This window comes from Pollicipes pollicipes, unplaced genomic scaffold (assembly GCF_011947565.3).
Source record: "Pollicipes pollicipes isolate AB1234 unplaced genomic scaffold, Ppol_2.1 Scaffold_5724;HRSCAF=6776_pilon_pilon_pilon, whole genome shotgun sequence".
Lineage (NCBI taxonomy): Eukaryota > Metazoa > Arthropoda > Thecostraca > Pollicipedomorpha > Pollicipedidae > Pollicipes > Pollicipes pollicipes.
This window is the reverse complement of record NW_023596746.1, coordinates 22,534,847-22,549,912: the sequence shown is the minus strand read 5'-3', so window position 1 is coordinate 22,549,912 and position 15,066 is coordinate 22,534,847. Positions and strand designations below refer to the sequence as shown.

At 51.5% G+C, this 15,066-nt stretch overlaps 2 protein-coding genes across 2 annotated transcripts in view; one reads left to right on the top strand and one right to left on the bottom strand.

Moving 5' to 3' along the window:
- The window catches only part of LOC119103294 (luciferin sulfotransferase), a 20,434-nt gene extending 7,125 nt beyond the window's left edge, over window positions 1-13,309 (top strand). The window contains exons 3-7 of the mRNA XM_037226763.1: window positions 1-176; window positions 2,685-2,814; window positions 6,881-6,975; window positions 12,050-12,236; window positions 12,512-13,309. The exon at window positions 1-176 is cut by the window's left edge and continues 147 nt beyond it. Coding sequence (XP_037082658.1) covers window positions 1-176; window positions 2,685-2,814; window positions 6,881-6,975; window positions 12,050-12,236; window positions 12,512-12,621 — 698 coding nt within the window. The 3' untranslated portion in view covers window positions 12,622-13,309. The remainder of the gene's footprint in view (window positions 177-2,684; window positions 2,815-6,880; window positions 6,976-12,049; window positions 12,237-12,511) is intronic.
- On the bottom strand, window positions 7,973-10,364 carry Phyhd1 (Phytanoyl-CoA dioxygenase domain containing 1). Its single transcript, XM_037226765.1, has one exon. It carries the CDS (start codon window positions 9,243-9,245, stop codon window positions 8,376-8,378), a length of 870 nt encoding a protein of 289 aa, XP_037082660.1. The 5' UTR covers window positions 9,246-10,364; the 3' UTR covers window positions 7,973-8,375.
- Window positions 13,310-15,066: the final 1,757 nt, after the last annotated feature.

Here is a 15,066-nt window from a genome sequence, read left to right as displayed (position 1 = left end):
AGGGCTTGAAGACGACCAAGATGTTCGCCATGCTGAATAAGAACCCCGAGATCATGACGATAGCGAAGGACGACACGACGGCCATCTTGAACAGGACGCCACGCAACCAGCGCCGGTTCGCAAAGACGCACATCTTCTTCTCGCTCCTCCCGCCCAGGATACTGGACGTCTGCAAGGTAAAGAAAGCCGCCTCGCTCACGCGCGCAGACATGGGGTAGTTGGAAGCCGTCATTTCCAACAAATGCGAGTGAAAATACAGCTGCGAGACTGACAGGTGCCCAGATGGTGCGTTGCATTTGAAGAGTCATGAACACCGTCTTTGGGGTGCGGGGTGAGGTAAAAGTACCCCTCTTAGAGTTTCGAAACTAATTTCCGAACCGAGCTAAGCATGCCCACCAAGTTCTCGGAGCCTGACAGATGATTACTTCTGTACATTCTGGAGGAACATTTGTGGTAAGTTCAGGTCAGGTCGCTCCGCTATGATTTCATCAACGAAGGCTTCCTTCGGGGTTTTTGACTCGATATGCTGTAAGCTGCTTCTACGAGGAGCTACCTAAAAGTTCCGGAAAATTGACTTTGCGCTAAAATGGCTTGTCATATCTCCAGATATCTACTGTAACGTTCGAAGTGGTCCCATTGGGCATGCATACTGCGAGCTTGGTGTATTCCTGTATGATTCGATGCATCCCTGGAAGGATCATTCGCGGAACTTCCCTGCCATGCGCATTGCGCGTGTGCTCGGTCCTTTCAGTTGGCATAAATAAGGCTACGGACGATTGCGCTCAAAATACCATGCCGTCATGTTAGTGTCTGCTTTATGTTTAGAGTTTAGAAGAGGCTCTGGCATTCTGTATCTTTTTCAGTTAATTCTCGTTTATTCTGTGACGGAAACACTCCTAGGATTAGCAGGTACAAAGTTGATAGGCTGGTGGGACTACAGGTGGGTATGGATATGACGGGTATATATATATATATATATATATATATATATATATATATATATATATATATATATATATATATATATGGCGCTAAGGTCAGGGACTAAAAAGTGAATGTCACTGAGGCTGCGTTCCTTCGGATAACAGCCAAACGCCACGAGAGCCAACCACTCTCCCGTCTATCGCCCGACGAGAACATCAGCCCAGTCACAAGATTTTCGACGAAATTTGTCGCCGATGGCCCACAGGCACTGCCGGTTCCAAAGGTGACTGATTGGAACTGAAACCGCTGAGTAAGGCTCGAGCCTTTTCGGAGATTTCTTCATTCGCTTTCTTTAGTTGTGGCACCAGCGGCTGTGAGGGAAGGGAATAAGGCTGGAGATGGCAAACTTATTGGTGCATGTGACAGCCCACACCAGGCTCCTACCATGGGTAAACGGGAACATGGCCATCCCGTCGGACCTTGTACCGTCTCCCCGGTCGTTGCCAGTGGGTTCCAGGGCAGGTGGGATTCCTACCGCCTGTAACGCGCGCCTAATCACGTCTTTGAGTGCTGTATGTCTGGGCAGTTGTCATGCCCTCTAGGCAGATGTCATGCCCTCAAACGACACTGTCAGCGCGCGAGGCCCATACCGTCCACCTCTAAGCCGCGTCTGCATTGACGTGGTCGACAAAGTCGGCGCCTACGCGGAGGGAAATCGCGCTCCGCAGCGTGTTCTTGTACAGCTGTATTCCAAGCTTGCCAGATGACATGGGGTGGAGCCGAACGCCGCTTTCCTGAGCCGCCGCGCTCCGTAACCTAGCTTGGCCGGTTGAATCCTCGATGCCCAGCAAAGATCCGAGGAACCGCCCCGCTAGGGCTGCCATGCCTTTGCACCCCTGGTCCCTGTATGCATCGGCGCTCCACTCTGCGGTGTGCCAGTCGCTCACAGGAGCATGGAGGCCCGTCACTACATTTGATGCGGTGACCCAGGCAGCATCAAGTTCAGGAGCTGTACGCCGTGGTGGAGTGATGCTACATAGCTAGGGAGCGCCGGATCTGTTGTGCGCCGCAGTACCCGGCTACCGTATCTTATCGGCAGCATCGCTTGTCCCTGCTAAAATCACCAAAAGGAACATTGGCTATTGCGCGTGCTGCATATCTGACGATCTAAATTTCAGCTTGACACGTGCTGGCTGTCTGCAAAATGACGCTGCCCGTGATATGCATTGCAGTGTTGGAATTCATAAACGGCTCTTAAGAAGGAAGAACGCTAAATGAAGATCGAGGTGTCGTAAACGGCCAGTCATGTACTCCAGATCCCCTCTCTTCCAATTCGTCACGCTCTGCATTGCTTGATCAGTCAGTTGCGCTCCTGGAATCGTCGCTCCGGCCATATCCCCAGCACCTGCTTCGGGAATAACTGCGTGGGGCTTGTGTACATTCGCGATCCTTGACGGATCGTCACCCTGATCTGGCAATATTACCTCACATTTCCCGGAGGTGACCTCCAACTCAACGTCTGACAGTTCCGGAATGAGGCACTCCAGATCCCGGCAAACGGAGTTGATATCGCCGCTTATAGGTGCATCATGCCATGCCATGAATACCATGAATAAGCTGTGTGCTGTATGCTGTAGTGGCATGCTGCATTGAGATGCATACTGTTGTATGTTGTAGTTGTTTGTTGCGTTGAGTCGCATGCGGTCGTGTGCTGTAGTTCTTGTATGTTGTAATGAGTGTTGGATCTTACTTGTTTCCAGATTGTGTACGTGGCGCGTAACCCGAAGGACACAGTCGTAAGCTACTACCACCACAACCTGCTCTTCAAGGGACTCTACGAGTTCCGGGGAGACTTCAAAACCTTCGTAGACCTCTTCATGGCCAATATCTGTAAGAAAATAGTTAAAGGTAGTGTTTCACACTTGAAGATATTGAAGCAAGCGATTGATAGGATGAAAGCCGCCCACTCATAACTATCGGTATATTTTAAGTAGAAAAGATTGCTCTAGACAATGCAATTTCTCTTTGTAGTAAACATGCTCCCCAATGTCATTGTTTGAAAATGTCTTGTGCCTTGCACAATATTGATTCAGGGCCAATAGACAGCCATTATAACTGGAAATCGTGCTCAAGAACGTCCAATATGAACGGCTCGACAATTATGTTTTTTGGCTTTTGATCCCCGCATGACCAATGGAATGGCAGGATTTGAATGACGTTATTACGGCGTCATGGATGGCTGGGTGACCTTGACAATAAAACTAGACGGGTTTAGGTCTTAGAAGGGCGGGGCTGTAAACCTCACCGAAGGATCTTTGAGATGGGTATTTCAGTTTAAAGCCTCATACAAATGTGGAACACTCCCTCTAGACCATTGACGCGAAACTCATGCATGTTCCATTTGCATGCTTACAACCTGCAGGGTAGTTACATGTTCGCCAGTTTATAATTGCCTCGTGGAGTGCAAGTTGTTTGCAGTCACGAACATAAGCCAACCTTTAAAAACACGTTACCGGGCCCAAAAACCAGACCTGCAACAGAAAGTTGGCGTGTTTGTTGTCCAGTTGAATGTGTTAAGGCCGCAAAGATTGATTGCTATCGTACTAATCATCTCGCAGTTTCCAAAGCGCTTGAGACGTGCAAAATTTTCAAAACCTTGCATACGTGAACCGTCTTAAAATCCGACTAGACGTGCAGAATCGGGCCGGTGTGCCGCAGTCAGGCTACAGTTATGCCATGTCACTCCATCCGGTCCCCGTCTGCGTCACCACAAGCGCGTGGCGGTCTGTCTGGTTTAGTGGGTGGTACTGATAGTGGGCGGTGCTGATAGTGAGTAAATCGCTGATACTTTGTGCTAGTTCGCGCGCACCCAGGTCTGAACGGGCGTGGGCGCGCGCGTGAGCTGGAAGGGATCTTGCTCAGCGCAAGGCTCGGTGGTGTTTATACTTTTGCGTCTAGGTGCGCGCAAACACGGCTCACACCTGAACCTGAGGCAGCTGTCACCCTCCATCCCTTCTTCCACACTCATGCTCTTGACAGTCCACTGGCAGCTGACTGGCAGAAGTGGAAGCACGGGAGAAATAGATGGTTTAAGTGCCACACCGCAAAATGCCTCGCACCTTAAGAGAGTTAAGTCGAGTAGAAATGCAAGAAATGGTTGAAAAAGATAGCACGTGCTAGATAGATGGCAAAGGCCGCTCATCGTAAAATATATCACACCGTAAGGAAGTTGGGTCCTAGACGGAGTCCCCCACGCAGTGATATCCTCTGGTGATACGGCTCTGTCTACCTCCTTCCATAGGTGCAAATTCCGTGCTTGAGGGCATTGCATCAACGGTTATCGCTTCAACAGCCAAACCCCTCCCTTTTGCGTGCGGGTCAATTTTTTATGGATGTTGTTAACCTTGGTTGTTACATATGCCTGTCCATGGATGGTAGAAGTTGATATGTGTGCGTCTCTATACTGGTTGGGGGCACTTTCAATCGGTAGCGGCCCTAGCCTGAAGGTTGAGATGACATAGCACTTACAGCTTTTTAGCAGATGGGCCATTCTGCCGAAGGTGCCTTGCCAAGGTGCCTTGCGAATTAACACGATCATGGCAACAGTGAGCATTATCCGAGGTGCCGGGCCTTCATTCCCGCAGCCCCGCTGACACGGAAGTCGTCCGAGTGTGTTTATGCTCTCAGAGATGAGGTTATATCTGGGTTATGCCTGAGGGGATTTACACATTCCTCCTCAGTCGTGCCTGCTGCACGTTCCTAATAAGATCCACCCATCCGTTAACATTGCCGTAACGTTACCGTCACCAGTTCTTTTTTTTTGAGCATTCTTGTTTTAAATTACAGATGAGTTTCAGTTATGCTTAACCCAAACTTGCCATTTTGCGTTGTAAGTTGCAGAAGTAGAGTGAGTGCAGCTAGCTATGACTAAAAAAACGCAACCAGTAAAGTTGTGCGCTATTTTTTTAGGCATTTACTGGTCATTTCCCAACTGCCCTTCCCCACACCCGTACCTGTGCACGTAACTTTCCCGAAATCTATGCGCAACCCAACCCGTCGCCCATTCCATATGGGTGTCCATGGATTTACCCAGGCCGTTAAGTCCGTAATCGTCCTCCCACATCGCCCCCGCTCCTGCAGCATCCCTCGGCTAGGAGCCTGGAATCCGGTCCCGGACAGCACCAACCGGGCTGTTCGCGGTTAGCCAGGAAAGCAAGTGACGGTCACGGGTACTGTTAAGCCATGCCATCAGTCGACCGCGCTGCACGCATCAAAAGCCTAAATTAACGGCAGGGCCAGCATTCTGATGCATTGGTATTTTGGATGAGTTGCGGGATGCCCATCACGGTATCATGAACATAGGGGATAGCTCTTTCAAAATTGCATACATGAACTGATGGATCTGCACTGAAAGAGTAGAGAAATGCCGGATGTTTCAAACCATGTCAAACTTCCCTTGTTCGTTACACTGTACACCGGCTTAACACTGTTAAGATGCTTAGCAAAGGCCGGAATGTCGTAAACTTTAATCAAGAACCAAACACAGGGTCTGGTATGGTGTTTGTTACCCTTAAAGGATGCATCATGCAATACTACGGAGTAAATACCTCATATCAAAGCGGTGATGCGGTATTTATTTCGCGCTGTAGCACGATATATGCTTCTTAGGAAAACAAACACCGTTTTAAAACAGCCGTCAAGGAACAGGTAAAACACTGTCATCCATGATAATAAGAGCTTCAAACCTTGGGTGCTGTGGATATAACCAATATTTGCTCTACATCGTCATTCATCCAAACCCTCCTGGCATATTGAAGGTCGATAACTTAAAAAAGAGCTTTGAACTCATGAATCTCCTTATAAAGACACGTTTTAGCAAAGAAGTATTTTAAAAGCATGCTTTAGTACCCTCGTCCACCTCATGTTGACCAACCACGAGGTCGGTTGGCACAGAACGATCTTCCCGACAAACAGGGCCCCACGAAATCTTCCCGAAGGCACCTTTTGCAGCGAAGGCATGCTTTAAAGCCATACCATGCGCTGACGGCTCTTGCGGCCGGCCAGCGGATGTGATCACTCACCCGGTTTATAATACGGGTCTTATGCGGGATGGCCGCGTTCAATCACCTGGGCAAGCGTGTCTCAAGGCCGCTAAGAAAATTATCGTTGTTCTGAAAATGTAGTGCGAGCCTCGTCGCTTTTTGTTTTCCCGGGTGGTGACAAAGGTATGAAAATGACCCTAACGATAAAATGAAACTCTCATCGTACGAGAGGGAGGCGATACCATATTTCGAATTATGATTTTATCAGATTAGAGATAAACCGCAGGATTCTACATGGGATAGCTCGTTCACGCCCACTGTACATGAAGGCTGAAACATCCTATATGATGACAGGAAACAAAATGAAATGCTCTCGTTGCAAGCAGATTTTCGCTGCGCAGCAAATAATACGTGGTCGTCCAGGCAATGCGCTGGCGGTGCATAGGAATGCTGCACCACCGTCACGTCTTGTTTCCGACGCGCCATTTGAGCTTCAGCCTTCCAATTGCTTGTCAGCAGTTGTGGCAGTGCCTCACTTTTCCGAAGCACCGCGCAGGGTTTTGGGCGGTGCCGTCTGACGCCGCGCCCCGTCTTCCGAACCGACGGATTGGGCGGCATCGGGAGTGGTGCAGGAGGGCACCGCTCCGGAGGGGTGGGAAAACAATGCTACACCCGCGCACCACACGTCCACACATCGTCCACGTCCGCGCACCGCGCACAGACGTCCACACATCTACAGATCAAAGTGAATGCCAAACCAGATTCAAGGGGCAAAGACTGGTGACACCGTGACGTTGGTATCTTACTAGCAGTGCGGGATGTTGTACACGTTTCGTCACGGGACACGCAGGATCCAGGCCAGAGGTCGGTGCTGTGTGCCATGGGGGATGACGTGGACGTGACGGTTTTTGCAGTGCCCTGGTGCCCGTACTGGGAGAATCTGAGGCAGGCCTGGAGCCGGCGGCACCACCCCAACATGTGCTTTATCATGTACGAGGACATGAAGGAGGTAAGGTCTACATTCTACTTTATTTCCCCGCATGTAGAATACGGCATATGTAATATCAGACTTGAAATGGAAGAAAACACGGGTGCTAATCGGCCACAGGAACGCGCCCTTCACGATTTCTTACATTACAAATAATCATGCTTTAATAACGGTGATCACCACGGGAGCCTGACGAAAAACCGACGTTTCGCGGTGACGAACCAGCGACTGACATTTCGCGGTGACGAACCAGGGACTGACGCACCATACACCATTTCCGTAAGAATGCGCTGGTAAAATCGAACCAAAGATCGCACATGATAATGATATGAGACGAATAAAGTATACTTACATAGTAATGGTACGCATTCTTAGTGAACAGCAAATGCTTCATTCACTCCAGTTCGCCCGGTACTTGGGGGCTTAGGCTTTGGTGGACGAAATAAATTATGTTGGCCATCAGCAGCGCCAAAGCCACGCCGTCACGCACACAGTGAATTCGCTGGATCCATTCAAACTGAGCGATTAGCTGCCAGCAGACTTTGGTCGTGACCATAGTTGACCATAGCTGCTCAGGATATCCACGAGCTGCTGAAACTGGTGATCGAATCAAACTGTATTCATCTTTAATGATTCATGGTACGCTTAGAGTGACCTATGCGCACTTTTAATTGTCACGTGGTCCCACACTTCGCAGTCGGCAGACTATTTTTATGATAAGCTCCAAAGCTGGCACCCCCTATGTTTCACTTTCAGAGCCTGTCCAAATAGCACTAATCCTTGGTTTAGACAGGCGACTGGCGAAGCGGCCTGGTGAATATAGTTCCTGACAGCTAAGACCGGTGCTTAGTTCTTTAAACATGTTGCCGACCCTATCAGTCCAAGACCTTGTAGTCCATGCTCCCGGCTGGTAAGTTACAGGCCAAAGACAAACACGTTCGCCGTTCAAACATGAAGCAAACATTTGTGTTGTACTTCGGTTAGTTCGCCTCAACCAGAATCTGGCAAGCATGAAAAGTGCAATTAACTGAGATTTTATTCGTACTTCAATAAATCAACGTAATTTTCAAGACGGGTGGGGCACCGCATGAGTATGCTACAGCATACAAGCCTTGTTAGTCTCGGAGTGAAGCGTTTAGTTGGCTGGTATTGATTGGTACGGACACGCTTGACCGCGACACCAGCATGAAGAAATCAAGGCAAAAACCCAAACGAAGCAATCGGGGCACGGTCCTGTGCACAGCCAGAGCGAGACGCAGATGTTGGACTCCTCATCATGACGTCAAGCCATGCACTGCGAGAGCACTGTCACGTTCCGCGGCGAGGCGGGCACAGCTAGGCCCTGCGGGGCCGACCACGGCGCGACGACACAGCACCTGTCGCGCGCCCCGCCGCTGTCCGCCCCACATAGCCAGCAGCCGTCACTGCTCGTACAGCGGCGGGAAGGGCAGCGCCTCACTCGGCTGCAGCCAGTTGTCGGCCGCGTACTGGGTGTCCTGTGTCTCCACCACGTGGAATGTGTAGATGTGCCGCGAGCGCGTCGACCGGTTCGCGCTGCTGCAGTGGTGCACGCGCCCGCTGATGAACACACAGTCGCCGCGGCGCACCTCCTCCGGCACGAAGGCGGCCTGCTCCAGCTGCGTCTGCTCGCCGCGGAACACCAGGCGCGGCCCGCTTGGGTCTGGGTTGCGCACGAAGCGGCGCGTTAGCGGGTCGCGATGCGAGCCGGGCGCGAACCAGAGGCAGCCGTTCTCGCGATCGGCGTCCTCCAGCGCTATCCAGAGGCCGACGATCTTCTCCGGCTCCGTGTAGAGGAAGGTGGCGTCCTGGTGCGGCGTTACTTCGCCACCGATGCCCGGCTGCTTGAAGATGTACATCGACTGCGCCACGACGGGCGCGGCGAAGCCCAGCGCGCGGAAGCAGGCGCGCACGCGCTCGCTGAACGTGACGCGTCGGAACTCGGGCACCAGCCAGTGCAGCGCGTGACCGATCTTGTTGATGCCTAGCGAGCGGTCGACAGTGAGCTGGCCTTTCTCGTCGATGGCGCCCTCCTCCCAGAAGAACCGTACCTTGTCGCCGCTCTGCAGGAAGTAGTCGTCCTTGGCGCGTAGACTGATCTGGCGGTCTTCGACGGTGGAGAAGACGCTGATCTGGTGCTCGTTCGGGTTCATCTCGTCAACGATGCGGGCGCGGGCAGACTCCAGTGAAGTCACCTCGTCCTCCGAGAGGAAGCCCTTGATGACGACGTAGCCGTCATTCTCAAACTGCTGGAGTTGCTCACTAGTCAGCATAGCGGATCAGTGCGCGAGAGCGCGACTCTCTTCAATCCTCACCTCTCCCCGACCTTCTCGTCGGCAGCACACGGCCCCGACCGCCGGATCTGTTCTCGGCCTTCTGCGACCACAGCCTTCCCGGAAATGCACCGTCTGGTGGGCCTGGTCGGGGCGCGGGCAGAAGCGACTCGAGACTCTGTCGGCGCCGCAGTGCGGCTAGCAGACAGCCCCGCACGGTCCCACAGAGCCGAGCGCGGCGCTGGGAGCGCCCCTGGTCGGAGGGTCGGTGGTGATGTTTATGTATTGTAGAGACACGGCCAGGCTTCCACGCCGCTCGTAGGATATGGATGCGCGTTGGTGTAGGAAGCTGCGGGTAGCCCGTGAGCGAAAGTGCCTAATCCAGAAGTGGCGTATGTTAATTGGGAAGAAGTGAAGCATTTGGATTTTGGAGTTTAATGTATAACATTATAGTATATTAAAGTGGACGAGACAGGGCCCCGGGGCTTCTTCCCCTCCCCCCCCCCCCCTCTCTCCCATCTGGTTACACCCATGACCGTGCGACTCATCTGTCGGTGTCCAATTCTGGTGCCCTGCTGTCGCCTTTGTCGCTCTGTCCAAACACAGAAATGATCAGAGTGTTTGTGTCCGAGAGGACGTCTGAAAAATGTCACAGCTAAGCCTGGCTCTTGTCCGATTTTCGTGCGGGCTGTGACATCTTAAAAGATATATAATTCCTGAACCCTTGAAATGAACGAGGGCTGGGATAAGAACCCACGTTAAGCAGTGCCTGCTGTGCGAGTTCTGACCCCTATCATTTAAGCGTGCAGTGCCTGATCAACGCAGAATTTAGTGTTGAGCTTAAGCGTGTCGCAATGCTCGGCACAGCTCGTCCTGCCCTCTGACGTCACCTGACCTTAAGAGAGGCCGCTGCCACCGTTCGAAGGCCTTACATCAAAGGTAATTCGGGAGAAACACCGAAACATGGACATTCACACACATCTGAGCACAGAACATCACGCAATCCTGTGCGCGCCTTGGAAATACCCTGAACGCATGCGTCGGTCTCCACGTCTCATGAACATCTTCGCCGATCATTCGATCAGGAGTGCTCGGAGTGCAGCGCTGGGCCCGGTCGGACCTGGCAGGGGAGAGAGTGTCCGTTAGTCATGACCTGCGACCGTTAGTGAGACCTGCGGCGACCTGAGCCGCTCTACTGCGGCTTAATGTCGCGGGAGGGGTCACAGTGCTTTCAGTGTTTTTGTTGTTGGTCACATAGCCATGCGTCACTCAGCTCTAGCTGGGTGTGTCCAGGTTACAAACGAGCGCGGAAGTAAGCACGGTCTTACGAAGGCAACAGTCCAGCCGCAGTCGATAGCGGCGCAGCATGAATACATATATCACAGACGAAGGGAACAATCCGAAGCCACGTGCTGCGTTCCCAGCCTCCTTGGTGCACATGTCCGCTGCCGACGTCGCGCTGAGGGCTGAGGGCCAGATATATCAGCGACCCAAGGGCGTCGATAGCGCACCGTTGCCAGGGGATGCGCGAGCACATCTACTCCCGGGTCCGCGCTTGACCTTGGCGGGGTCACGGCCTAGGACAACCTCTGACCCTGGGGCCACGGCTGGTCACGACCGACACATTCGTCTCGAGTGCGGAGGCTCGACAAGGTCTCTTAAGTTCTGTTCTCTCGAAAACAGAACATCTCCTCGAAAGTCCAAGGATTGCTTTGTCACGCATGCGTTTCAAGACGGCGTTGGTGAACAGAGCGGTGTGAGACGGTGTTGCGCGAACTGGACCGGTGTGAACCGAGACGTCGTTTGCGCACGGTGCGGCACATCTGTTGGCTTAGGAATAGCTAGTAAGCCGTGATGAAAGCCGTGACACAGCCAGCGATGTGTATAAAAGCGAAGCCCTTCCGGCCATGCGAGGCACACTGACGGGTGGCCAGTATGGTGTTGAACTGCTTGTTCGTGATTGGCCGATAAGGTAACTACCAGCCCGTTCTACGCTAGCAGTATAAAACAAGAATCTATTTTCGTAACAAACGTGAAATGCAGGAAGACGGGGATTTACGGAGGCAGAGCTCGTCTGCGGCCGTTCGGTCCCTCAAAATAGCCTGGTAATTTTCCTTCGGAGGCAATTTGTGTCAGCATGTACTTTTTGGCCATTTTAGTCTGCAAATTCGGCTTCATGCGGCCAAATTGCGCAGTAGCGCAAACGTGAAACGGCAGACAGGTAAATAAGAACGAAACAAAAACGCTTCGGGAGCAAAATTCGTCGGCTACGTTAATATACCTGAAACACTCCATGTTTTTTTATTCCGTTTGTTCCATGATTTTCGTGCATTTCAGACGTGGTATTAAAATGGGCCCCTGTCAACAACGATAGCCTGAGAGCGTAGGGGACACCATTATTCGGGCTGAAGGTTATTGTAACTGTTACAGTGTCACGGAAAACAGAGTAACGCAGGCGAGAATCCCACTCGGAATGAGGTGGTGCAAGCATGCGAGTGCGTGCGTGCGTGCGTGCGTGCATGCATGCTTGTGCGCGTGTGCACGCGTGTGTGTGCGTGCGGTCGTGCGTATGGCAGAATGGTGCGCACAGGGGATAATTAAGGGGGAGAATGGCACCAGGCCCATGCTGTACCACTTCGTTTTCATGCTTCTGGTACTGCCCCTTTGGGATGTTGCGTTGCAGAAGTCATCAACAGACTTGCAGTGCCTGCCCTCCTTGAAAGGTGTTCGTAACTGACAGTTGAGCTCTCCACTGCGTCCGGTCCCGTCAAGGCCTGGGTCTCACACCTCGCCGGCGTCCGCAGGACCTGCTGGCTGTGGTGCGCAAGGTGTCCGCCTTCCTGGAGAAGGACCTGACCGAGCAGCAGGTCACAGACCTCTGCGAGCACCTCAGCTTCAGCTCCATGAGCAAGAACGACAAAGTCAACCGGGAGGTGTACCGGGACGTCATCATGGACGAGAACAAGAAGGAGAACAAGTTCATCCGGAAAGGTGAGCACCGGGAGGGGACGGCGTCTGAGGTGGGATCGACCCTCAGTCTGGGGAATGTCTTGGGGGATGGGAATAGAAGTTCATCTGCATCTGTATTTGTAACGCGCTGCTTCCAGCCAGTCAGGATGGACTTTTAGTTGCTTTATTTTTGGAACCTAATTACTCATTATGTTCCAAAAAACCGACCAGAAAACGTTATTTCGTTATGAGCCAACACTTAAGCCTTTGCTTTATATCAGACCATTGCCAGATTCATCAACATAACTCTTTCACAGGGCAAATCGGTGACTGGAAAAATTACTTCGACGAGGATCTGAACAGGCGATTCGACGCCTGGATCCAGGCCAACAGCCACGGCATAGATATAGAGTTCAAATACGAATAATATGTGAGCTGGTCAGAACAGATGGCGCTGGTAATGCTCCAGCGCAGTGGGAAAGACACCGAATATGGCGGTGAATGCGGCGCCCGAATCCACCAGCGCACATGCTGAAGCCAGGCCTGGCAACGCGCGTCTCGCCAAGTGCCCGAGAGGAAGCCACCACCCGCCCTAGGTCATGCGGGCTGAGAAGGACACCCCACCGGAGAACAGACCGTTGAGAGCTGGGACCACGGACTGCTATGGACTTGAAAACATACCTCGTGCCAACTCGGGGCACTTAGGCAAATAGAACATGGAACGGTGCAGTGGGAACGTGAAATGAGCACTGCAAATGAGGACAATACACACCCGAAACGCAAACGACTGTGCAGCAACAGCGGACGCTTCCAGTCGCATACTACTGTGCGTTGTTCGTGTACCGTGCTAGTGGACAACAGTGTATCTGGTACCTGTCTGTTTCGTGAGTGCATGCGTCGCTGGATAATCGCTCTACCCATTAGGAACGAGACTGGTGTCTGGCAGTATCTAGATGACGAGGTGCAGGAGAACCAAGTGTGACGCAATGTGAAAACAGTATTCGGACCGGGGAAAATACTACCCCAAGCAATGTTCTTGATGTCAACATGCCGGCAGAGGGTTCGTGTCAAACACCATGTGCTACAAAAAAATAAATTGCAGGCAGTGGCACGTGCACATGCCTTGGACGGTTGCGGTCATTTCCCGGCGATACTCTGGCACAGTGATGTCCAAAAGCACGGAGTCGAGGCTGGAGCGCATGAATCCTTTGTCGGAACAGGAGTCCACCTCTCACGGATCGAATGCTTGGGCGCCAACTCAGCCCAGATATGTCGTGAGTCGATGAGACAACAGCTGCGAGTTCAAGCGTGACGAAGTTAGAAGAAGGTACCTGTTCTGAATTTTTGGGGACTGCTTGATCGAATCCATCTGCTTCCTGTTCATGAGGTGCATGCACGTTTCTTATCTCATTATTTTCCCGCCATGACGCCCTCGGTGCGTGCGTGCGTGCTGTCTGGTTGGATTAAATGCTCCGACAACTCCGTCTTATTACTTCACTGATCTCTGGTTCCTTGCGACCAAAAAGGCCCCGGGCCGAACAGCCGGCATGAAAGAAGTAACTAAACGTGACTGTCCGAACACTTCGTCAACCAAATAGTATACGCAGGCCGTTGACATCAAATAAGTACGTGGAAAATGGGTGCACACTGCTTGAATAGGTAAAAGATAGATTGAATCAAAGAGTCCCTTAAAAAGTCAGAGTGCATCGAACTTGGGCGCTGCACCACTGGACACCGGGATTCTGAACGTACTGGACAATGGATCGACTTTTGCACTGCTACAGCGCGTAGATCGGAAGAGAGAGAGAGAGAGCGGAACCGGGCATAGCAAGATGTATCTCCGGTATTGATGGTTGTTCGGCGGACTCGCATGAAAAAGGTCAAACTATTACTTCTATTAACACGCCCTCGGTGGGGACTCAAACTGCCCCCCCCCCCCCATCCCGAAGGTTTTCCAGAATGGTTTCCGAACGGTGCGGCGTAGCCGCGCCAAATTTTGCATAGCTGTAGACAATTGAATAGCAAATCATTTGACAAAAAACTGAGATATACCTTGTAAGGTCGCTGACCTATGGCAGGTCAAAGTCAGGCCATGGTTTCAGCGAAGGCAATTTCTAGGAAATCCTTCAATCTAATCCAACAGCGGAGTGTTAGACGAAGCCATACATCTCTGAGATGCATTCGTAGGCAATACAACAGTTGAATGAGCAAATTACATTGACCTAAGGTCAGGTATGAAGGTCACACCAAAGTCTAAACCAACCTGTTTTTTTACTCTAGGGCTCGCTGTATGGGATAATTCCTGGTGCTCATTTCGAATTTATTGATAGCAGGCAGTGCCTTATACATCTTCCATGGAATTCGTTAAGGTCAAAATAGGTAATTGACCTAAAATGATCTAAAATGATCCAGGTCAACGTTTTATTTGGGAACATACTGCAAAGCGTAATCTTTGTCGCTTAGTCAAATGCAAAACTCAAAGCAACCTTGTATGTTTTTGGTCACCTTGACCTTAAAAAAGGTCAAAACAAGGTCACTGACCTTGAATGAGAATGTGACCTTTTGCTCAGAAACGGTTATCTAGGTTCTGGGACACTTTGGAGACCAGCCTGGAACTTGACCTTGTTTGACCTTTTTGACCCAAAGATCATGGCCTAGGAACCTGAAACTTTGACCTCAGTGAGTTCACGTACAGGTTAACACACCCTGTAAATTTAGCGCCTCTAGCTCTCTTAGTTACCGAGATCTCAGGGGGGTCAAATTGACCCCACCACCCGAGCGAAGGGTATGTGGCCGGCCACCCGGGCGCGTGTTAACACGCGATCGGGTGGGGTGAGAGGATCATACTGACGTTTTTCGTTTTTACGTTTAA

Coding starts and splice junctions, on each gene's coding strand:
- Phyhd1 (XM_037226765.1), bottom strand. CDS start 9,245: ATGCTGACTAGTGAGCAACTCCAGCAGTTTGAGAATGACGGCTACGTC.